The 25835-nt window shown below is 31.0% G+C and overlaps 2 protein-coding genes across 7 annotated transcripts; one reads left to right on the forward strand and one right to left on the reverse strand.

Moving 5' to 3' along the window:
* On the reverse strand, positions 1-12741 carry LOC134706977 (probable acyl-CoA dehydrogenase 6). The gene is made up of 9 exons (XM_063566384.1): positions 12490-12741; positions 11113-11233; positions 10151-10280; positions 8980-9086; positions 8016-8183; positions 6891-7064; positions 5992-6153; positions 2396-2546; positions 1-1579 (listed from the first exon to the last, which is right to left on the reverse strand). Exons 1-9 carry the CDS (start codon positions 12643-12645, stop codon positions 1477-1479), a joined length of 1272 nt encoding a protein of 423 aa, XP_063422454.1. The 5' UTR covers positions 12646-12741; the 3' UTR covers positions 1-1476.
* Positions 12694-24560, forward strand: LOC134706979 (isoamyl acetate-hydrolyzing esterase 1 homolog). Of its 6 annotated transcripts, none has more exons than XM_063566385.1 (7): positions 12701-12904; positions 18829-18915; positions 19979-20034; positions 20611-20827; positions 22020-22107; positions 23058-23176; positions 23951-24560. In XM_063566385.1, exons 2-7 carry the CDS (start codon positions 18856-18858, stop codon positions 24122-24124), a joined length of 714 nt encoding a protein of 237 aa, XP_063422455.1. In that variant the 5' UTR covers positions 12701-12904; positions 18829-18855; the 3' UTR covers positions 24125-24560. The 6 variants fall into 6 exon arrangements, with proteins under 6 accessions (XP_063422462.1, XP_063422455.1, XP_063422458.1 ...); XM_063566388.1 differs by lacking the exon at positions 12701-12904 and adding an exon at positions 12923-12941; XM_063566387.1 differs by lacking the exon at positions 12701-12904 and adding an exon at positions 13034-13129.
* Positions 24561-25835: the final 1275 nt, after the last annotated feature.

Below are 25835 nucleotides of genomic sequence, written 5' to 3' on the forward strand. Positions count from 1 at the left end.
ACTTCATCAAGAATTATTGACTGATAACATAACTTTATGAAACTCGATTTGAAAAGGTAAAATATCTTGATGGGTAAGCTCATATCTATCTGTGCAAAAACTATGTGTAAAGTGCCCATTTGAAGATTAATTATGTAAATTACCAATTTACCAATTTAGACATGCTTATGACTTCCAAGTGACATCACAAATGAAATTTTTGTACTAAAATCTCCAAGTAATATAATTTGTATTCATTATCAAAGAAAAAGAGAAAGGTGTAAAAACTATAATCTTTGACATTTGATCGTGAGGTTTAAAAAATGTCTGTCGTGCTTTTCTAAAATCCTTTAATTACATGCATAACCAATAGTATACAAAACTTATAAAATATATTTGTCTACTACATTTGAATAAAGAACATGTTTTCTTTTAATTAAATCCTTCTAGTATTGTTATTTAAATTCATCATTTTAATTCACATAATTATAACACTAAAAAATAATTGGGAATGTTTTATGCCTACCCGGTAATTCTTTTTTACAAACTTATACTATAAGGTACATGTATCTCTCCTATTTTAAGTTTAATTAGACAATGAATTCCCTGAGTATATAAAAGAGAAAACAATGCACAGAGGAGGACTGTAAAAATCAAATATACCCTAAACTTATATGAGGTACTAAAAATTTATATAAAATAGAAACTTGTACTCATTATTGATGATACATTTGCTGTTAGGGGACTAAGAGGATTAGGAATTTTATAGAAATGTATTACCACTATGGTAAGGTTCAAGAAATACCCTGGTCATTTGTAGAAAGGGAAGAGTTCATTCTTTAACTTGAATTGCCATACTGTGGATTCATAATTATTTGTTGGATACTAATTTTCCTGGTATCGTGGGTACAGGTGAACCACGAATTCGAATCTTAAACGAACAGTATATTTTTAATAGGCTTTTTATACATTCGCTACCACGATACCAAATATTCTCAAATTTGCAAGTGTTGAGCAATCAATGACAATTGATACCCACGAAAATAAATAAATCCACAGTATGACCTTTAAACTTAACTTAACAACAGCAAACCATGCACCATTGTAGTTCAAATATGTATGATGTCTTGAATGGCTATTCTTCTTTTATTTTGCAGAGACTTTTCTATGTAGGAAGGCGTCGAAAGTGTCACAGCAAAAAACTAAAAAAAACTTTCAAGACCTCATAATTATTTGGACTAGCTAGCATCAATGCAGACCAAGTTGAAACAATTTTTCAATAACCAAAATTTGGTAAATTTAGAAATTAAGTAGAATAATGCAGATGCCCCTAGGTGACCAGGGGTAACAGGATTAAAAAAAAATTCAAAAGAAGAAAAATTGCAAATGAACACTAGTAATAAGTTACTTTTTTCACAATCCCCCTCTGAACCAGTAAGCCAGTACATAGATAAAATGTTACATACAAAAGGCCCTTAAAAATAAAATGTTTTGACTTTATTTCTTCTTTTGTGGTTTTGGAAGAATGTCCATGTATTTACATATAATGGATAGCATAACTTCATCTGCACCTCCTCCTATAGATAACAAACGAAAATCTCTGAAATATAAAAATAAATATGGTATATAGTATATTCAACTAATAAGTTAAACATGAGAAGTATCAATGTGTGACTGCTAATATCTCTATATACCTTTGTAATTTTGTTTGTGAGAATAAAGATATGTATCATCATATTCCTATCAAGATCATGATCAAATATTTCAAAACCTTTTTTTACAGGGAAATATTTATAGATTATTGTTTGACATCTGAACATTTCTTTGTGTGCTGGTACTTTTCAATATTACAATGTCCTGGCATTTTTCAATATCACAAGTACCATAACTCCTGAATGGTGAAAGTAAATTTCGTCCATATTGAACTTCACCTCCATTTTGTCATTAGTAACAAAATATTGAAATTTGAAAAGCTTTGGTAAGACAATTCATGAGTTACAGCATGGACACAACTGGAAACACAATTTTTCAATCTTTCAAGTATAATTACTTAGGAACAGTGGAGGTGAAAATCGTCAATATCAAACTTGACTTCCATTTTGTCATCAGTAAGAACACATTCGAATTGAAAAGCTTTGGTTGAACCGTTCATGAGTAAATACATGGACACTGTTTAGCAGCCGCCTGCCTGGATGATTGCCCACCTGACCACCAGCTGTACATCCCTTAATCAATTACCGATTTTGACTTAGCAAATCCAGTAAAAAAACTAGCAAAATTACTGAATTTAAGGTAAATGCAACTAAACAAGATTGAAGTTAACTGTAAACTTCACATTTGTATTTATACAATGTCATGTTTTTTTTATTACTATCAAGTGTATAATAACCAAGTGATAAAATGTTTAAAATCTTACCTGTATAATCTACTGACTAATACTTCATTTGTAAAGCCCATTCCTCCCCAGAACTGTAGACATGAATCTGTAGTTTGACGACTTAATCTACCAGCCTTTAGCTTACACATTGATGCCAACATTGTGACATCATGTCCTTGTATATACTGACCTAAGATCAAAGTTTTAAAATTATTAAAAATCTGCCACTAATTATATCAAGCTTTTAACTTCAGTCAGTATTGTTCAAAACTCGTAGAAGACAATAAATGATAAAATAGCTATTGTATATGAATAACATAAACAAAACTTTAAAAAGGATGATGAAAACAAGAGGGAAATTTTCACAAGAGTTATTTCCCTTGAAGGGAAACTTTGCAAAAAAATCAAAAATTGATATTATGTCCATTCTGTATAAAAATGCTCAAATTTATAGATATTAAAGTTTTATTCCGCTAAATAAGAGATCACCATCGATTTTAAATTTTGAGTATCAGTTCTTTGCGCTCCGCCATTTTGTCACCTTCTCCGATGAAAAATCCCGATATGTCTATAAACCACAAAGGAACAAAACTACAGTAAACGATGTAGTCGGTTGTTTTATCTGACTGACTTACTTGATACGGAAAATGGTCTTATTTTTTTAAATAACAATATAGTCTGTTATTTTTAAACTGTTCATATTGGAATTAGTTAAAAAGTCAAAGTTCAAATCATAAATAAGTGTTCCGTGGAAATTATTTTCGAAAATCTATTCGTTCATAATTCTTTAAAGTAATAAACTTTATTTAAATAAATTCGGATCTTCCCTCATCTGATCACCAGCATGGCTAAATGTATTACTCCCAAAGGTATTGGAAGGGGTGTAAGGTGACACGTCCAGGTATTCAATTGATTTCCTGTCCGGCGGGCTTGCAAGTTCATGCATCGTTTCACTTCTGTAGGTATTGATCAGTGTACACGACCGTAACTTATAACTTTCCATTTTGAACTATCAGGTGCATGTATAATATACATTTTTATCTTGCGTGTCCGAAAGTGATATAATATACTAGTCATTACTTAACTCATACGCTTGTTTATAAATAACATTTCTGGTGTAAAGAATATTATTTATAAAAAAAATAAATACTTTTTTTTTTTTTTTGAAGAAATACAAATCTATTTACATATTTTTCCAAGGGTTAATTTGGGGAAATGTAATATATACTCGTTGTCAATAGTTTCGGACAGATTTATTGATTTAAAAAAATGTGCGCACTTGTCGACGATTCGTGTATACATACGCCTGGATAGAAAGTTACGGAACTATAGCGCAATTTAAAATATGTATACATGTATACATTGAACATAAGAAAGAAACATACATTTTGTGTAAATTGTGGTAAAAGTTTTGTAAATAGACTAGTCCACGTATGCCAACAGAATGTAATCAACGAATTCGATAGACTATTGTATACCAAAAGAAGAAGAAAAAAAGAAACAATTTGATTTAAATACAAGTCAATTTACAACTTGCTTTGGTTCATCGAAGTTAAGAACATAGTAAACTCACAGATTTATATATCAATTAGATTGTTCTCGAATAAAGGACTAAATTCATCATCATCACAATTGTTCCGACATTCATGTAAAATATATGCAACTGGACGTACACTAATAATCCCCAAGGGATGTGAATATTTTCTAGGAAAACTATTGAGTATCAATTTCGGGATTTATTTTCTGTCTTGATATTCAATGACAGCAATTTAAAGAATAAACTGCTTGTCGGATATTTGTCCGCTTTAGGGGTATTCTTGCAAGTTGAACAGACTTATAATAACTTTCAAAAATAGGGAAAGATAACATTAAATTTGTTGTCTTTTAATTTTAAACATCGTTGGTCAAATAGTTATTTAAGTATATATATACGTTGGGAGACGACGACTATTATAGTAGTCTCAGATTTTAATAAGGCTTTCCCAGTTATGAATAAATTTGGTTGACGTTTTTCACACTTGAAAAGGATATCTATTCGTAATTTTTCGATTCTATTCCATGAAGATCCTTAAATTGCCTGTCAATTTTTTAAACCTCTTAAGTAAAAAAGTATTTTTTCTTTATTCGTACATATTATATTCCGCTTCGGTAGAGTTATCTTCAGATAGTTTCAGATATTAATTAATACATGGCTTTCAAAAGTCTAAATGTAAGTGTTCTCGTACATTTTTTCGCCTAATAAAGACCAAAAAAAATGCTTTGGTAAGGCTATTTCTAATTTCTAAGTCCCCCTTTTTTATGAGACATAAATCAAGGACACGACTTGTATATCATTTCATTCTGACATATGAATTAAGTTTCCCGTCTTTAACCGAAAATTGTGTATTTCTTAGTAAATTAACTTATTTCAATTCAAATAAATAATAGCACCAAATATAATTAAATAATCCCACGGCGAACAATTTTTATTTGTCACCAACTTGAAAATATATTTTAAATGTGTGTATTAAATGCTCCCACTGATCCGAATAGACAGTCACACCTGGCAAGGTGTGCCCTAGAGGCGTGGTTAAATACCGAAGTGCAAATAACAATTTACCTTTCAACAAGCCATCTACGAGTATTGCCACAGAACCGTGAATACACACATCGTATAAACCTAGTCATAGCAGAGATAGTAAAAGGTCAATAAGAGTACACCAACATATTGTCTTTACAGATTATTGTACTTTAATTTGTTCACCTTATCAGTCCGAAAATGCATTTATTAAAAATAAATTTATAACTTTTTGTGTTGTCTACAAAAATAATTCGAATATTATATACGTTTAACATAGATAATTTATCCCACGAATGAGTACAATTGAAAGTCTGTGCGTTTTATCTTCTTATTATCGAATGGTTATTAGATAAAGCATAAGTCATCGGCGCGCTTACGATTAAGTTAAAATATGATTAAAAACCAAGACTTTTAATGATTATATTTTAAATCCCGGCATGCAAAAATCAGGAGAAAACGTCACGACCTACAGGAAGTAGTTGATATTTTTTCATTAATTATTGAATTTCTCCTTTATTACTGCACATATAGCGATAAAACTTTGTGAATATATATATTATGTCATAATGAACATATTTAAACCATAATTAAAAAATCGTGAATTTTCCCTTTAATTACATACTTTCTATCAAGTTTTTACTATCAATGAAAATGACTTATCGTTACTCAACTATTTTTTTAATCTTTACTGCTAGAAAGAAGGATTCAAATGTCATTAAGAATTTCAGATGCCTATATAATTATAATAATGCTTGCTAGTAGAGTAGTAGCTTATAACTGTAGCAGAGTGATTTTTATGATAATTTTATACATTGTAAAAATCATCTATTTAATTAATACTATATTTATTATAAAAGCTTAATTACATATTTTGAATATTGTATATTCAGTTTAAATTATTACTTGCAAACCTTATTTTTATGTATAGTAATATTCACGTTATTTTCTATGAATATTCATTAGGGATTTACTTGTTTTTATACTGGTACAATAAAGCATCAGAACCCTTAGCTCTTGTTGGTGTTATTCATTAATGCATAAAAAATCCCCTACTACTTAACTACAATTAGCTTACCTACAGCTCTGTACAACATGGACCTCAGACTTTCAACTTCTGTAGCAAGCTCTGCTAGTGTGAAGTGAACAACTTGATTGTCTAAAATAGACTGACCAAAGGCTTTTCTATCTCTTGCATAGTCTGCAGTTAGTTTGATTAGAGTATCCAAAGGAACTAAAGCTGAAATTTAATTAGCAAGAGTTGCATTATAAAATGGTTAGGTTACATTAAAAATGTCATAACATTTGTGCAGCCTAGTTAATTAATTGACATATTTGAATACAGATAACCAATGCAAACTAAGTCAGGAGCCTATAATTCAGTGGTTGATGTTTGTTGCTGTTTTACATATTTGTTTTTCATTCATTATTTTGTACATAAATTATTAAGACCTAAGTTTTCTCTTTTGAATTGTTTTACATTTGTCATTTTGTGGCTTTTTGTATCTGATTATATAGTATGGGTTTTGCTCATAGTTGAAAGCTGTATTGTGACCTATAGTTGTTAATTTCTGTGAAATTTGGTCTTTTGTGAAGGGTTGGATCATTGTTTGCATTCAAAGATACATTTTGAGAATAAAAATCATATTTTTTAAAATTCTTCAATCAAAAGAAAGCAACATATTTGATGTACCTGTGTGTATTGTAAACAACTGATATTTGAATTTCTCTGCATATTGATGAAAAGAACTGGCTAATTAATCTTTTTAAGGACCACCTAAATACAATCGATTTGTTCCAAAATGATATTATCAAATCTGAAGATGGAAGCAAATAACTCTTTTTACTGTTATTTGTACTATAGGTATGAGTGGAGCCGAAGATTTTCTACCAATATGGGAGTTACAAAATTATATAGTTAAGGAGATTGGCACCACATATAACACAATCATTGCAAAATTTGCTAAATAGACATACCAGCAGCAGTTGCAAATATTCTCTCTTCTTGGAATTGTAACATCTGATATGTAAAACCCATTCCTTCATCTCCAATAATATGACTTGCTGGAACTCGAACATCTTCAAAAAATATCTGTGCTGTATCTGAACTTCTCATTCCCAATTTGTCTATTGTTTTTGCAATAGTTATGCCTATGTAAAATAATTATCTTTTAATATTAGAAAATAAGATTAAACAAGTTTAAATGAAAGAAGATAATAAGCCAAAACTCTAATTGAATGTGACAAATTAGTGCATTTCTTTGTAATATATGCCACTTTACAAAGCAAAAACCCATTATATGTAGTCAGAAAAATAAGGTTACTGTTCATGTTCCAATATTTAATAAGCAAAACTTTGAAGGAGTAACAGTCTTATGAAATATTGTCTCATAAGACTAATGACTGATTTTGTATCCTGAAATCTTTTCCCATCTTGTTTTCATATGAAATTTTTCTATGTAAACAACATTTCATAAATGGATGGTATGAAATTTTGTCTCGTTAAAGGGAGGTTATCAAAGGTCAACTTTATTGTGTATATTGAGAAAATACGCATAGAGGGAGAGGCATGAAATCTAGTCTCATGAAAGGGAAGTAATAAATTATTTGATATTTTGAATAATAAGATCATTTAGTTGTTTTATTTGATTAACAAATAACAAACATACCTATGTTCCAGTTATACTGCAATGATTCGATATAATCAACCAAATTTTTCTCATAAAAGGGGGCTACAGGACCCCTGGGCCTCCCCTGGATCCGCCTATGCAATGTTTCATATGAAATTATGTCCAATGGACAATATTTAAGGAAGGGGGGGATTATTTAATGTTACATCAGTGCTGTTTGTTATAAAATATGACAATGGTTACTTAGTCATAGCATCAATAGCATCTGGTGTCTGACTTTAGTATCTGGAGCTAGTGACAGTCTACTAATATCCAGAAAACCAAATCCCCTTCCAATTTTTATTTCAGGTAATTATTTATGTCAGTTGCTATCTCATATACATATTGATTTTCACAAGAAAAATCTAAATAAATTTTCTTGTTTCATTACACTTAAATTATTACAGTAAACATTTAGACAATCTTAGTTCACCTGGTAATTTCATTGGTAAACAAATAAGAGACTTATTTTGATGAGGTTTGCCATCTGATGTATTAGCTAGTAGACACATCCAGTCTGCTTGTGTTCCATTCGTTGTCCACATTTTACCACCATTTATAATAAGATCACCATCCTTCTTCACAGCAGTTGTTTTAAGGCCTAGAATTTAAAAAAAATTAGTAATTTAGCTTTTTGTAGATGATTAGAGACTTTTTTTTTATACATTTCTGATGCCTTATACAAAATAAATATAGGAATACTTCCTTCCAGGAATCTTGTTTACAAATCAATACATAACTCTGCTAATAATTCATCCATTCATTAAATAAAATAAAGACCACCAGCTTCTAAATCTTAGTTTAATTAAACCTTAACTTGTGCCTTTTTTTTTTAATTTGCTGGTGCTTTAAAAAGTAAAGAAATCAGACTATGTAATTTCATGTGAAAATGTATAAACTTAAATTTTGAATTTGAACTACAGACAATATGTTCAAGCTCTTTTGTTTTTTTAAAAACTATCATATTTTGTTTTAGACAAGAAAATTTATATGATTATATGTGGGACTATTCAGATTTCAGCATCTTGTAATTTTGTTCTCTGAACTGGAAAAACAAATTAACATTAATTTTTTCTTGAGTTTTCAAATTCATTTTAATGTATGAATACAGATCTGATTTTTCCAGTCTAATTTATAACAATAAGTCATCTTTATCGACTTTACAGCAACTTTTAATGAGACCTTTTTGTCAAAATGATTAGAAATGCCTAGATTTACAATGGATAGTTATTTCTGTGTATAACTGTACATATATATCCAATCCACCTTTATTATTTTTCAATTATCTGATATTGATCTGATTACCCTTTTCTATTTTCTATAAAAATGTCCAAACCTAAAATATCCTATCCTTATTACTTTACAATCATAACAAACCTTGGAAAAATTAAACTTACTTGCTACATCCGATCCTGAGCTAACTTCACTAACTCCAAGACATGCAACTAAATCACCACTAATAGAAGGTGCAAGATATTCTTTCTTTAATTTATCACTTCCAAATCTGTAATGGATATAAATTTGGTATTTTTTCTTCAATCAACATTGCTTTAAATCCACTTGATATATATACAATGTGCTTTTGATAAATGTACCAGGAAAGGTCTTTTTTTTATTTTGAAAAGCCAATACTCATATATAAAAGCCATTTAAAATGTTAAATAAATTTTGAACAGTGGCGATTATAAACATGCCTCAACTACCATGTAAGGCTAGCATAAAAGGATTTCAAAAGGTCAGCAATGCATCTTTTGAGATTATTTTTTTTCAAACTGATGTTGATAATAAAAAATTTTATCGCTATTTTGTGCATTTTTCCTTTGATCTTTTTTTGTGATAATTTTCATATCATGCTTCTCGCTTGATATGGAAAAATTATTGCTAGAAACTAATGAGACCACGTGGCGTTGCTAACGAAATTGACATTGAAATTGACAACGTCGTCACAGGTAAAATAGCGATAAACAGATTATCATTGGTCATCTCAACTCGATTGCTTTTCTCACTTTCGCTGTTCCAGCTCAAGCGAGAAAATCAATCTCGTTGAGACGATCAACGATAATCTATAAATATCAACCATTTCTCTTCATACACAACAATATGTACCTCATCACTTTCTTTTTATACTCATAAATTTATGAATGTTACAGCTAATTTCCTACTGCTTGTAGAGTAAAACTTTGGTAGGCTTGCTTGCTCTGTTTGTATAATCGTTTATGCAAGCTTCGTAATTAACATTGACATCTTAAAACAATATATATAGGCATAATTAAACCTGTATATATCATATTTGAATTTGGTTGGACCTTATATTCCAAATACAATTGTACATTATACAAACAAAGCAAGCAAGCTAACCAAAGCCTTGTTTTATATGCATTAGGATATAAGCTGTAACTATAGTTCATATTTTTTGTCTTAACATGTGATCTCTGTCTTTTATATACAAGGATATGCATTGAAGAATATTGAATGTTAGTCAATAAATATTATTAGTGTATTATAAGTAATTTTACCACAAAAAGCTTGACTGCAAAAGTGACAACATGATTAATGTCCTTAACTCACCTAGCCAAAGCAGGAGTTGCCATATCACTTTGGACACCTATAGCCATGGGTAAAGCCCCACAGTTAATGGTACCTAATTCTTCTGCCATAGCACAGCTGTAAGAATAATCCAAACCCAGACCTCCATATTCTTAAAAATATATTATAAAGCAACTATATGGACACATGAAACTGTTATGCAATTTTTGCATAATAACAAGTTATGTCTTAAATATTTTAGTTTGTCAGTCAATGTATAGTTTATCAGGAATGCAGTTAATTAATCTTAAAATGATTTTTTTGACAGATTAAAGAGAATGTATTGCTTTTACATACTCAAAAGACACCTTAATGAAGACTGTCACTGTCTATACATGTATGTGCTCATATTGCAAGTTTTACATGTAGAAAGTATTTAAGACTTTTTTTTCAATCAGTACGTAAAAGTTTATCTTATTGAAATCTTATAGAGATACATTGCTCATTGTTCACTTACAATCTTCAAAGTAAACACTAAAGGCTTCCTCATGCCTATTTAATTGATATTCATGTAAAATCATTTAAAAATCAAAATAATTCTATTAAATCTTTTGATGGCAATACTATGTAGCTTATCATCATATGAAATAAATTAAATTGATGCTAGTATTTTATATACCACAGATCATTTGAACACAGAACCTCTCCATATTCATGATATTATGCTTGAACTGTTGACAATGAATTATTGTGTTTTCTTACTTCAGTAAAATTGGTCATCTATTTGGAATTGGGAGTTTGGAATTACACTGGAACTTATCATTTTAAAAAATGTATGTCCTGTTCTATAATTACCTTGTACTGCATGATAGCCCTTGCATGAAGGATGTCATAAATTACATCTATGGGCAGTTCCAACCAAAATGTACTGCTAATTTAGACATTAAAATGCTGTTAATGCACATTGTGGCAAAATTTATACACATATATCTAGTTAGTCATACCTGTTGGTTTTGATACCCCTAAAATACCAGCATTTCCAAGTGTCTTAAAGACTTTGTGTGCTGGAAAAATTCCCTCAGCTTCCCATTCATCTACATAAGGATTGATGTCTTTATCAATAATCTGAAGGAAAAATATAGAATATAAAATTGTTCATTTTAAAATATTTGAATCACTGAGGAAACTGCTTTCACTAATTATATTACAGGTGTGATTGATTTCCACCCTACCTGGTGTGAGTGGTAATAGAAAGCGACAATCAAGTAGAATTTGTTTTTGTTGATATGTCTGTTCAATTAAGTTAAGTTAAGCCATTTCAATTGATATTTTATAGTGAATGTGTCTTTAGTTCTAGGCTGTAATGTTGTACACTACTATCTTAGGTTAGGATGAAGGTAATTCACTAGGGGCCTGTTAAAACGTTTAAACCCATTAGCATCATGATAAGTGGCATGCAAGGTATATAACCCACTGCATTTCTTTGCACATCTTCTAAGTCAAGAACCTGATGTTCAGGGGTTGTCGTTTGTTGATGTGGTTCATAATTGTATTTCTTGTTTTTCATATAGATGATTTTTTCAGTTTGAATTGTTTTACACAAGTATGACTAGTTAGTGACCCTTATCATGCTTATACTGTTATATATATATATAGCTTGCTGGCGATGATGTGAACCATGCAAGGCTTATATACAGTGGCTTTGTAGTTTGATAAGTTGTTGTGGATCCTTCAAATGTTAGAGTGGATATGCCACTTTTGAAGGATTACAGGGTGTCCGACATACCTATTGCTTCAGGTAGTGAGTTCCAGCCTGAAATAGTGCGAGGATAAAATGAAAATTTATAGAAATCTTTATTTGTTGATACATGTATTTGCCTGCATTTATGTTTCCCCCTAGTACGTCTATCAGATATTGTTAAATTGTCCTTAGGAACTTCAATTTCAACATAGTATTCATTGAATAATAATACATTGCTACTATTTTGTTGAGTGTATTTTCTGTGGTATATTATTTTATTTTATTATTTTTATAACACTGTTATATATCTTTTATTATGTGTGTATTGCATATGTTAATGTTTATAATAATATTGTCTGTATCATATGCCCTCCTGGGGCCCTAATTTGGAAAATAAAATATTCTATTCTATTCTATTCAACTAACCCCCAATTTATTTTATATAGCATAGTAAGTATCATAGTTATCTAGCTTTTTCCCTTTTTTCCTAATCTAGCCATTTCTGTTATATCATGAAAGTATTTTAATTGCATTGGAAACATTGTCAATTTATATCTGAGCATTTTGTGTTATGTAAACAACGTGTCTGTTTCAGTGTTTGACCAAAGTCCAAATTTATTTCGAAGTCAGTTTCTATTACCTTTCTTAACGTAGCTCGAAGTTCGTCGTGTTCAGAAGTGAATATGTGCTCCTTATTATCAAAGCATCTGGGACTTGAGGCAAAATTTCTAGACGATGGGTTTAACGCCAATCTTTGTCCAAGACCAGAACAAATCCGTCTGCACACATTGGCCATTTTTGTTTACATCGTCTGCACTAAATATTAGTGTATTCATCATTTGAAGTTACTTTTATAATTAATAACATATGCGTTTTTCCTGCGAATTTACTGAATTTTGCTAATGTACTTGGTATTATTTTTTTCTTTCTTAAAATTCCACCTGTGCAGCTGATCAAAGAAGGTCAAGGAGACGGATGTAGATGTGAGGTCAAAAATTAGGATGTCAAGCTGCACATGGCCTAAGGTTCTTCTTTTTGGTGATTCATTGACCCAGGTAAACACCAAAGGGGGTATAACTAGTAAATATTAGAGTATGTCGGCACACTTACAAAATGAACTTTACCTAACGTTGCAATTTTGATATATAATACAATATTATATGTTTGTAATGATTGTCATGTTTGTCTTGGTAACAATCCAATATTTGATTTGATTTATATGACGTCACAGACAAGCAGGTGCCCGTATTTCACCATAATTTGTGACGTTTTTTGTTGTGGTATAAATTACAAAACGTTACAGTATTTACAGGACTCTGGGTATAAAAATATTGGAGAACAAAAAATAACTGGGTTTCGTATGTCTATGATCAAGGATTTGTATAGTAACTATACAAATCCTTGGTATGATAGTTCTTAAGTCACTATCAGAGACATATAATACAATTGTATTATATGTCTCTGTCACTATTAAGATCTATTAGTGACGAAAAGACAAAAAAAAGGTATTCAAGCAGTTAAGAGTTGTCTTCCATTATAAATTAGATACCCCTCTTCATTACTTTACATTTATGTCTAGTATACATTGGCGGTTCCAGGGGGGAGGAGGGTTTATGGGGGTTGCATGGACCCCCCTTTTTTTGCCTATCAATGTGCTTGACTGGGGACATATATAGTTGGAACCCCCACCCCCACCCCAGGCCCCTTTTTGTCCTGGGTTGGGAACCCCCTTTTTAAAATGGCTGGATCTGCCCCTGAGTATAGTCACTTTAAGACAAATTACCGGCAATTTCATATGATAGGATAATCAAAAGTTTGAAATGGCTCTTGTTTTTGTTAACAAAAAGCTGTATAGATAAAAAGGCTTCCCTTTTATATTAATTCATTGTGAAAATTAACATATTTCACTTAACAAACAATAAGTCTCCATGCATGATATGGTTGCCACTAGTCCAAATAATTATGATGTCTGGCAAGGCCAAACACACTATTTGAAGATGTATTCCGAAACGACAGGGTCGGAAAAGAAGGTGGAGGTGTATTAATCGCCATTAAAAAAGGTATTATTTGTCAAGAAGTATATAAAAGCAAAAATGTAGAACTTATTGCTGCCCAAATTAATATAACTGATACTAAATCCTTAGTTATTATTTCTGCATATAGACCACCAAATAAAAATGATATAGACTATCTCAAACAAATGATCATTGAAATTAATGAACTTAAGTTAAAATTTAAAAATTCCACCTTCTGGCTTGGTGGTGACTTTAACCTTCCAGACATAAAATGGCCTGAGCAAAATATATCTGGCTCAATGTATCCTAAGGAGCTGAATGAAGCATTTATAGATATGCTTAACAACTTAGGCATTGAACAAATGGTTGATTTTCCAACTAGGAAAGATAATATACTTGACCTTTTCTGCACAAACCAACCTGCATTAATAACAAAAATAAAATCTATACCAGGTATATCTGACCATGATATTGTTTTAGTGGATGCAATCTGCAAGCCCCAAAGATCTAAACAATCACAACATAAAATTTATTTATGGAAAAAGGTAGACATTAAAAAGATAAAAGACGTAACATCTCATTTTATATCTGAACTTATATCTCAGACTAATGAAAATTTAAATATTGACCAATTATGGAATAAATTCAAAGAAGGTAGTAATAAAATAATAGATGATAATGTACCAAGCAAAATCACTAAATCTAAATACACCAACCCTTGGGCAAATAGGGATATAGACCATTTATGTAAAAAGCAACGTAAAGCTTACAACAAAGCTAAAAAAACTGGTAAACAAGAACATAAAGATAAATATAAAAAGTTAAAAGCTACTGCTCAAAGAGAAATAAGAAGAGCCCAGAGCACATATATGCAAGAAATAATTAGCCCCCAGTTAGAAGAAAAACCTAAATCTTTCTGGCAATTTATTAAAAGTAAAAAAACAGAAACATCTGGAGTGTCACCATTAAGAGGAAAGGATGGCTTATTGTATAGTGAGCCGAATATACAAGCTAACATCCTAAACGAACAATTTAAAAAGGCTTTTACAACCGAAGATACATCCTCTATGCCAAATAAAGGTACAAGTCCCCACCCCACTATGCCAGACATATTTATTAGTAATAATGGCTTATTAAAATTACTTAAAAACTTAAATCCACATAAAGCCACTGGCCCTGATAATCTGCCAGCATATTTTTTACATAATTTTGCAGAAGAATTGTCTCCATTTTTGACATTCTTTTTCCAAAAATCTATTGATACTGGTAAAATCCCAAATGATTGGAAGCAGGCTAATGTTGTACCTATATTTAAAAAAGGTGACAAGCATAACGCTATTAATTATAGACCAGTTTCATTAACTGCAATATGTTGCAAAATTTTAGAACATATTTTAACAAGCAACATAAGGAAACACCTTACAATTAATAACATATTAAATGATAGTCAGCATGGGTTTAGAAGCAAAAGGTCTTGTGAGACCCAACTTATCATCAGCATACAAGATCTTGCTAAATCATTGGGATATGGTAACCAAATAGATGTCATACTTTTAGATTTTTCCAAAGCTTTCGATAAAGTCCCCCATAAAAGATTAGCCCAGAAATTAGAATTTTATGGTATTAGAAATCAAAATTTAAATTGGATAAATGACTTTTTAGCTGACAGGCAACAGCAAGTACTATTAAACGGTGTAAAATCTTCAAAATTAGCAGTTGATTCTGGTGTCCCTCAGGGAACAGTTTTAGGCCCAACATTATTTTTACTCTTTATAAATGACCTACCCGAACATGTAACTTGCAATGCAAGACTTTTTGCAGATGACTGTTTATTATATAGAAATGTAAATAATAGTTCTGATGCACAATTACTTCAAAAAGATTTGTCTAGTTTAGTAAAATGGGAAGAGGATTGGCAAATGAATTTTAATCCTGAGAAGTGTTATGTAATTCATATTTCTAAAAAAAGTAAACCTTCAACTTTTGATTATATATTACATAATCATATTTTAGAAGCAGTAAAAGACAGCAAATATTTAGGCGTAACTATAAGCCATGATCTTGATTGGGGAACGCATATTGACAATATTACTTGTAAGGCAAATAAGACCTTAGGTTTTCTTCGTAGGAACTTAAAAAACTGCACACGTAAGGTTAAAAACCTTACGTACACATCACTTGTCCGTCCGGTCGTCGAATACTCTTCCCCTGTCTGGGATCCGTACAAAAAACAACACATCACTCAGGTTGAGCAGGTACAGCGTAAGGCAGCCAGGTTTGTCTTTAATGATTATAAAGACAGATCACCTGGAGCAGTTTCAAATTTAATAAAATCATTGGAATGGGAAAATTTAGAATCTAGAAGGAAGAAAGCTAGATTAACTATGCTGTATAAAATAAATTGGGGGTTAGTGGAAGTTCCTAAGGACAACTTAACAATTTCTGATAGACGCACTAGGGGGAAACATAAATTTAGGCAAATATCCACAAATAAAGATTTCTATAAATTTTCATTTTATCCTCGCACTATTTCGGACTGGAACTCACTACCTGAAGCAATAGGTATGTCTGACACCCTGGAATCCTTCAAAAGTGGCATATCCACTCTAACACTTGAAGGATCCACAGCAACTTATTAAACTTTAAAGCCACTGTACATAATGTATATATGTTATTGATAACGATTTTTCTTTGTCATATTGTTTTTAAATTAAGTCCATATGTACATAGCACACAAGTTCCGGGAAGTTTTACACTCCTACCTAGGAGTCTACTCCCGTATTCGGAAGAAGAAGAAGAAGGCTATTTTAATTTTCGTAGGAAGGCGTCCCAGAAAAAAATAAAAAAGCCTTGCCAGATGTCATAATTATTTAGACTAGGTTGCCACTAGCAATTGAACATGTTGAAAGCAAAGGAAGATCAGAAACAATTTTTTTTTAATATGAATGGCTAGAAATTGTTTGTTCCAATAACTACTTATAATATTGATGCAGGAATACATGTATATTTGAACAATTTTCATTTTTCTAAATAATATTTTATCAACAGACAACTCATAATTTTTCAATCTTAAAAATATTTAGGTAGATTTCCCAGGGGGCTGGAAACTTTGTTAAATTCAATCCCTTAATATATGTTTTGTGAAAAAAATAATGGTATTCTATACCCTTTATTCTTTAAGAAAACAAATACTGTAATATTTCTTCCACTTGTAATTTACAATATCAAGGGAGATAAGTCAGAAAATCTTAAAAAAATATATGAAATTTGATAAAGGGCAACCAATGACAGGCTTCTTGATGATAGTCAGGGACTCAGCTTCATGGACATGTGACAGTGTTAAATCATTCAACAAATTCCCACTTTCATTTTCTATGTTCAGTGGACCGTGAAATTGGGGTCAAAAGTCTAATTTGGCTTTAAAATTAGAAAGATCATATCATAAGCAACACGTGTATTAGGTTTCAAGTTGATTGGACTTCAGCTTCATCAAAAACTACCTTGACCAAAAACTTTAACCTGAAATGGGACGGACGGACGCACAGACGGACAGACGCACAGACGGACGAACGAACGGAGCCACAGACCAGAAAACATAGGTGGGGCATGAAAATAATTTCTGATGTCAAAAGTATTTAGTTAAACAATAAATTAATGTAATTAAAAGATTTGAAAACTTTATAGATTACTCACATTACGCACAGGTAGATTTGCTCTTTCTGCTAGCTATCCATTGTTAAAATAAAAATTCATGTCCCTCATAAGGAAGACAACTAAAAAAGGGATCTCTAATTACAGGGTCAATAACGGGAATTGGCAAATAGCCTGTTATAAAAAGGAAAGAAAACTAAAAAAGCGTATAAAGATAACACACAAAAGTACATTGAACTTTCATCAAAATAAATCTTCACCAGAATTATATGTTCCATTATATTGAAACCCAAATTGCACCTTTTTTGACAGTTTTTTCACCTACGTTTTTTTATGATCAAGAAATAAATGTCCTTAATGTGTTTATTTTGTAGCCCTATCCTTCTTTATTGTATAGGTACACCGATTTAATTTTTAATCCATATTGAGTCATTAAACTATCCATGATTCTGTAATGAGGAGCACCCAAATTGCATCCATGCTTAAATTAACATCATCAAAAGTTTAATAACCAAGCTTTTGTTTAATTTCTTCAAATATTTTGAACAATTGGATATTAGTCCATGCTTACTCTTCATATTTTAAGACATGGATACTTATATTATATTGTATTATATTGTATTTGATAATTTTAAAAAGATGACGTTTTGATGACGTCGCATGATGACGTTTTTCGTACATTTTTCTTTTTCAGTAAACAGTGCATCTGTTGATAAATACTGTGAACGTTTTGTGTATATCTAAATATGTTTACCTATATATATGTTGAAAGACGTGCATAATATCAAATCATAAAAATACAAATTGTTTAGTCTATGAAATCTTGTAAGATTTCAGTGGCTATTTTTTCTAAACAGGTGCAATTTGGGTACTCAGTGCAATTTGGGTACCCTTACGTTAGAGCTGAATATTTGTACCTAGCATTGCAGTCTTGTACATGTCAACTTAAGTCTAAAATGTTCAATGCCTTCACAAATAGAGACTTGCCATATTTTCATATGTCATCATTGTTCAAGGTCTTTGTTTGAATGGTTAAGTAATTTTTTTAGATAATATTTTTCCCTTGCATAACTGATATTTCTTCCATAAAATGTTCAACATGTTAGGTTGATATATATTTATGTAGAGAAAAGCATTTTTTGGTATGGGCTTCCACTCTTTTCATTTTTTTGAGATTATCTTCTACAATACTTGCAGTATTGATATATATAGACATTTTATAAAGATACATGTACAATCAAGGAACAGATAAAAAAATGTCATAAAACCTTATTGGGCTGTATATCCTGTACACTGTTGGTTTCCCTTTATAGAGAGTTCTACGAAATAAGTAACCAAAAATGTCTCACCTGAAGAAAGTTTGGCCAAAGTTGATTCTTATAGGAAGTTCTAGTACCCAGGTGAGTCTGACTTCTCTGCATTATGAGAACTAATGAAATACATCTGTGCCTTGTCCAGATTGTATTGCAGCTATATATATAAATTCAACATGTTCAGTTTAACAAGTAGTATTTTGTTATAAAAATAAAAAAGTAGAAGTGAGTTTTCATGTGAGACATGTGCGTATTATGTGTTGTATAAACACAATAAATACATTGACATTTATAATATGTTTCAAAATGTCAGTGAGAAGAATAAATCAAATTTGTAATTCATTTATCATGTTTACAAACTTTCTATTCCAACATAACTTTAATCTTGTTTATCAAAGAAATGTTTTAAAATTATAATTAATGAACCCACAGTATTTCTTTATTTTCAATGATTGGTCAAGATTTCTATTTTTTTTTTAGTTTAAAAATCCCCAAATGGAACTTTGTGAATGTGAACTTAAATACTTGCAAGTCTCAAACCTTGATTTTTTTAATTTTTTTTCTGTGATAGTCCACTAGTTTACACAATGTACATCAGGCTGCTCTAATGTTTCTTCGTCCTGCTTCAATGTTACTTTACACTGCACCAATGTTCGTTCTCACTGCTCCAATATTACTTCACACTACTCCAATATTCTTTCACACGTATATAATTATATATACTGCTCCAATATTACTTCACACTGGATAGTAGATATAAGTTCAGAATGGGGGTTGCTGAGTTATGAAAAGATGACCTTAATTAATAATCTTCTTAGATAACTAGATCTTGTAAAATCACAATCTGAAGCAGAGTACTCATGATTATGTAGACTTTTTTTTTTATAAAACTTAGAAAATCAAATTGTACTAGATCAGTACAATCTAAATCAAAACATGTCCTGATTTTTAGTTACATGTATCATATTATATGGCAGTATTGTATATACTCCTATTGATAAACTGTAGATAAAAAGTTGGCCTCTGATGGAGAGTTGCCTCATTCATTAGCAATCATACTACATGTATATCTTCTTATTTTTATGGAGTGTAAAAAAAAATGCCTCATTGCAAATTATATTATATTATTTTTTTTATTATTATGTTTCAGTATAGTTTTTCTGCAGATGGCTGCTGGGGAAGCTTACTTGCCAATTTCCTACAAAGGTTTGTGAAGTTCTAAAATAGCATGATCCTATCATAAGGCCACCCTTAATATATATTCTTTATTTTCTTACCCATGCCTTCTGGGGTTGGAAAGGTAGGGTGGGATTTTATTTAGACATAAGCTACATTTTTTAGACAAAAAAAGGACATTAGTGCACACTTAAAAATAAAAAAAATAAAAAATAAAACGATTTGTGTCATTAAATGTATCAGGAATGTATATGGGATGTAGGCAAACATGTGATGTAGGCAACTTGAAACTAATGTTAATTTGTTTTGCTGTATTTGTACCAAATTCTATTCATTAAATTCTAGATTTGAACAAAAATGTGGAAAAAGTAAGTTTGCCAGGATTGCATTAAAGGGAGATAAAAATGTTGTTACTGGACAAAATACCTGCTGATTTTATGATACATATTTTTTAGCTCCACCATATGTTTTTATGTTAACTTATATAAGTTGTGTAAAACAATAGATTTAATATCTTAAACCTGAATAAAGACAATTCAGTTATCACAAAATGAATATTTTAATAAATTTTATTTGTGTATTTAATTATTGTTATTTATATTTAAGGAAATGTGATGTTATTAATAGAGGATTTTCTGGATACAACACAAGATGGTGCAATAAAATGATTCCATCTATCTTAAGCGAGTTTGATGCTAAAAATATTTCCATGGTAACAGTATTTTTGGGTGCTAATGACTCTAATCTTCCCACCAACAAACAGCAGCATGTTCCTTTGGAGGAATTTAAACAGAACATATTGGAAATAGTTCAGAAAATACAAGTAATACTCTTGATGGAAAATTATGATGGTGTACATGGTGTAGTTATATTTCATAATATGCTTTAATTGATCATCAGCCTATTTGGCTGGCTAAATCATTATGTCAATACTCAATGTACATTATATTGTATATATTCAGGTTGCACTCTAATAAGCTATTTACACCTTGATTTATATAGATGTATGTAGAATTTGTCAAAAACACAAAAAGAAGCACATATATATATAGAATAAAGAGGTATGGTATGATTGCCAATGAGACAACTATCAAATGACATAGCCACTAAAGGGGGCTATATGGCCTTTGACAATGAGAAAAATCCATACCTCAAAGCAAACTATATTAAAGGCTTCTCCAAAAACAAAATGTAAACAATTCGAATGAAAGAACCAATAGCCTGATTAATATATAAAGTAACCAAAAAAACAATAATGAAAAATGAAAAGAAATACAATTTTCCTCCATATATTAAAAGTGGAACCTTAGAAATTGAGTTAAATATGTTTATCATTAATGAATCTTTTTTCATATAGCTGTATCGGATGTCTTTACATCCTCCAGGAAGCAACAATACTTCACAGTAAACTTGGATGGACAATGAGTTTTTAATTTCCAAAAGGAAGGGTGATACTTATTACTTGTTGAAACTTTTATTCTTGGAGAGAAATACATGTACTATGATGATTGTGAGGTCACTAGTTCAATGGTTTAAGCAACATTATCCCGGACGAAGGCTGGGGATAAATTCGTTATCTACGTTCATATCCCCCTTATGGTGTACTGGGGTACTTCAGGGGGTTAAAATATCCATATCTACAGATATGAATGTAGATAACTTATGTAAATGTCCATAAAAGTTTCAGGAAAACTTTAGTTTTTCTTTTCATATTGTAAATGAAAGACCTGAGGCAATCTTAGGAGACTTAAGTAGGTATTATGTTCCTGACAGAATGAAAATCTTAAATCAATTTTAAGGAGACATAGGTTTAGGTTGCCCAAATAGTAAATGCCTGGCATCTTTACTTCTGTTGCAACCAAATAATTGATACACATAATAAACAATATTGAAAACAACCAATTATTCTCATATCTTGTTGATAATAACTTGCCTTTGTTTTTGTAGGTGTATGCAGTATTTTGTATTCTCATTTTCTGTCCAGAGAAACATAACTAAATCATAATACTTTTCAGGATCATGGTGTGCCTAGAGAAAAAGTAGTTATTATAGGACCACCAGCCAGTAACATTTCAGCTTGGGAAAAAGACTGCCAAATCAATGGTAATATTCCCTTGTAAATAAGTTAATAGTTTCATACAAATCTATTTGTAGTTTTGTATATTCATAATGAATTAAAGTCATAAGAAACCTCAAATTTAAAAAAAATATAATGCAAATGATTTTTATAACTTAATGGATAGTTTTCATTATGAAACTCATATACATATATACTTTTCTCTGAAGAAAGTTCTTTAATTTGTTCATATTTAGAAGAAGTTAACTTTATTTTAATTGCTTGCTTCCAGTAAGCAATTCCTTAACATATATATTTTTTCCGTATGCAAAGTGAACTCAGCACGACCCATCTTGTAAAAATCCGGTGATTGCAATATGCATTGATGTCCTTAAAATAAACTATGTCTGATTGTACATGTTAAACACGTTCTCAATATCCATGTTTTTTTGTTGATTGTTGACAAACAGGTGACAATCGTTAAACTTCAGCTTCAAAACACGACCGTTAATTACCCTCCATATTTTCACAATACTGACCGATTGAAAAAAAAATGACAATTATACGAAATTTATGCGAAAAAAATGGTAAAATCTTGCACCGAAGACTTAGTTTTATGATGTTTGGATGCATTGGTTCAAGAATTGGAATAACATTATTTTCACCGGTCACTCGTTTCATATGACTTTAAGACATTTTACCAAATTCACATATTTCACATCTCAATTCTGTCTACAAATGCCTCCAGTTGTAATGCACCTGTAATCCTCCCACCCAGGGACCAAGCATAAAAAATAGTGAGTATGGAAGGTACCCAATAAAACCAAGGAAATTACTATCTTTTGTTTATCAACTAGAATTTTGTGTTCAGTATTTCTAAATTAAAGATGAAAACATACAGTTAATACACGGATAATATTAAAGGCTATGTTTTGATTTGAAGAAATTTCTTGTTTGCCTCACTGTAACCATTGCTTTTTTATTGGTAAAATTAAAGGTAGAGTGTGCACAAAGAGTAACACAGAAACAGCCAAATACGCAAAAGCTTGTGTGGAAGCTGCCAGGGAATCTGGATGTAGTTCAGTTGACATGTACACAGAAATGGTGAAAGAGAAAGTAAATATTCCTTATGTTGTAATACATTGGGTTTAAGTAGACAATGATTTATTTGATATTTCAATGGTTATAAATTATGGTCTGTCCATTCATTTCTGATAACTCACATAAAGATATAAAGATATCAGGATGTGTTATGATTTCAAATGAGAAAACTCTCCACCAGAGATCAAATGATGTAGAAGATAGTAATGTTTATTTAGAATTTTTAAATAAACATTAATTTTTTTTACATAAATAAGGCCGTTAGTTTTCTCATCTGAATTGTTTTACATTGTTTTATCGGGGCCTTTTATAGCTGACTCTGCGGTATGGGCTTTGCTCATTGTTGAAGGCTGTACGGTGACCTATAGTTGTTAATGTCTGTGTCATTTTGGTCTTTTGTGGATAGTTGTCCATGGGCAATCGTACCACATCTACTTTTTTTATATAGAATGTTGGTTCCATGGAAACAAGCTCCCTTTTGATTTTATTATATTTCATTTTTAGTTTTTTTTCAGAATATAACTGGACTTTTATCATTAAAATGTATACATTTGACAAAACTCAATAGAATTTTCATCTTGTTTGAACAACTGTTGATGTATTTTTGTGTAGAAATAATGTCAATACACTATCGATATTTCAAATGATTGATGGTAAAAGTGAAATTACATCAAGTGTTCATAAGGAAATTCCATACAAGCTTAAAGCTGGTATTTCTGCAGGACTTGGGTTAGATTTTTCAATTACTCATATCCATATACAAGAAAGAATTACTTTTCTGTTTTTTAGGACTGGGAAAACATGCTTAATGATGGCCTTCATCTTTCATCAAGAGGTTGTGAATATTTGTTTGACCTATTGAAACCAGTAGTTACCAAGGTAACAGCAGAATTGCCTATGTTATATCCAGATTGGAAACAGGTGGATACTAATAATCCAGAATTACCCTTCAATGGAAAGTGAAACTATTACTGAATGATGTGATATGATTTTAAATCTTTATGTATAAAATGATATGTGTACTGATTTTTTTATAAAGCATATATGTATATGAACAAAAGTGTCTTCTTTATGATATGACTTGCATTCCCTCACTACATGGATTGTACTCTGCTCTGAAACCAGGCTCTGAAGTTTTTCAAAGGATGAAACCTAAAGGCAATCTCAAACTTCATATTACATGTACTTAGATTTTGAAACAAGATTGGCTAGATATTTTGTTTGGTACTTCCTAATGTCAAAATGTTAAATGTAAGTGAGCTGTCAGACAGTCATTTCCCGTTTGAAGATATGTTGAATTTCCACTGTGCATGGATTTTTCTCAACTTCTAATTAGGAGTTGGGTAGACATTACATTTCGTGCTTATAAATATTGACAGAAAAAGAATGGAAACCACTTATTTTGTAGGCAGATATTTCTATTTTAAACTAAAATTTCTTTAAATAGAATTGACTAATGTAATGGAATTAAAATATTTAAAACAGCTGTTTCATTTTTTGGTCTTGAAACAAATGATTTTGATTTGATAATGGCTAAATATAGTAATTTCTGCTATTAATAAAATCTTTGCAATTTTGCAATTACAGCTGTCTTATACCAATTAGAATAGAATATACAGACATGATATTCATTCAGGAAATTTATCATAGTATTGCTGTTATGTGGTATGTTTCTCCTAGTACTTATTCTTGTCAGTAGTATTGCTGGAATGTGGTATGTTCCTTCTTTTTCTTATTCTTGTCAGTAGTATTGCTGGTATGTGGTGTGTTCCTTCTTGCTCTTATTCTTGTCAGTAGTATTGCTGGTATGTGCTATGTTCCTTCTTGCACTCATTCGTGTCAGTAGTATTGCTGGTATGTGGTGTGTTTTACTTGCTCTTATTCTTGTCAGTAGTATTGCTGGTATGTGGTGTGTTTTACTTGCTCTTATTCTTGTCAGTAGTATTGCAGGTATGTGGTATGTTCCTTCTGTTTCTTATTCCTGTCGGTAGTATTGCTGGTATGTGGTATGTTCTTTCTTTCTCTTGTTATTTTTCCAGTTAAATTGCTAGGACGTGGTGTGTTCCTACTTGCTCTAATTTTTGTCAGTTATATTGCTGGTATGTGGTGTGTTCCTTTTTGCTCTTATTCTTGTCAGTAGTATTGCGGGTATGTGGTGTGTTCCTTCTTGCTCTTATTTTGTCTGTAGTATTGCTGGTATGTGGTATGTTTCTTCTTGCTCTTATTCGTGTGAAAGTATTGCATGTATGTGGTGTGTTCCTTCTTGCTCTTATTCTTGTCAGTAGTATTGCTGGTATGTGGTGTGTCCCTTCTTGTTCTTATTATAGTCAGTAGTATTGCTGGTATGTGGTATGTTTCTTCTGGCTCTTATTCATGTCAGTAGTATTGCTGGTATGTGGTATGATCCTTATATTGCTGGTATGTGGTGTGTTCTTTCTTGCTCTTATTCTTGTCAGTAGTATTGCTGGTATGTGCTATGTTCCTTCTTGCTCTTATTCTTGTCAGTAGTATTGCTGGTATGTGATGTATTCCTTCTTGATCTTATTATAGTTAGTAGTATTGCTGGTATGTGGTATGATCCTTCTTTTTCTTATTCTTGTCAGTAGTATTGCTGGTATGTGCTATGTTCCTTCTTGCTCTTATTCTTGTCAGTAGTGTTGCTGGTATGTGGTGT

Source organism: Mytilus trossulus, chromosome 2 (genome assembly GCF_036588685.1).
Source record: "Mytilus trossulus isolate FHL-02 chromosome 2, PNRI_Mtr1.1.1.hap1, whole genome shotgun sequence".
Taxonomy (NCBI): Eukaryota; Metazoa; Mollusca; class Bivalvia; order Mytilida; family Mytilidae; genus Mytilus; species Mytilus trossulus.

Coding starts and splice junctions, on each gene's coding strand:
- LOC134706979 (XM_063566385.1), top strand. CDS start 18,856: ATGTCTCACCTGAAGAAAGTTTGGCCAAAGTTGATTCTTATAGGAAGT. Junction 20,828..22,019: donor AAATAGTTCAGAAAATACAA/GTAATACTCTTG, acceptor AATACTTTTCAG/GATCATGGTGTGCCTAGAGA. Junction 23,177..23,950: donor CAGAAATGGTGAAAGAGAAA/GTAAATATTCCT, acceptor TCTGTTTTTTAG/GACTGGGAAAACATGCTTAA.
- LOC134706977 (XM_063566384.1), bottom strand. CDS start 12,645: ATGGCCAATGTGTGCAGACGGATTTGTTCTGGTCTTGGACAAAGATTG. Junction 11,234..12,489: donor TTCGAGCTACGTTAAGAAAG/GTAATAGAAACT, acceptor TTTTTCCTTCAG/ATTATTGATAAAGACATCAA. Junction 2,547..5,991: donor CATGTTGTACAGAGCTGTAG/GTAAGCTAATTG, acceptor CTTTGATCTTAG/GTCAGTATATACAAGGACAT.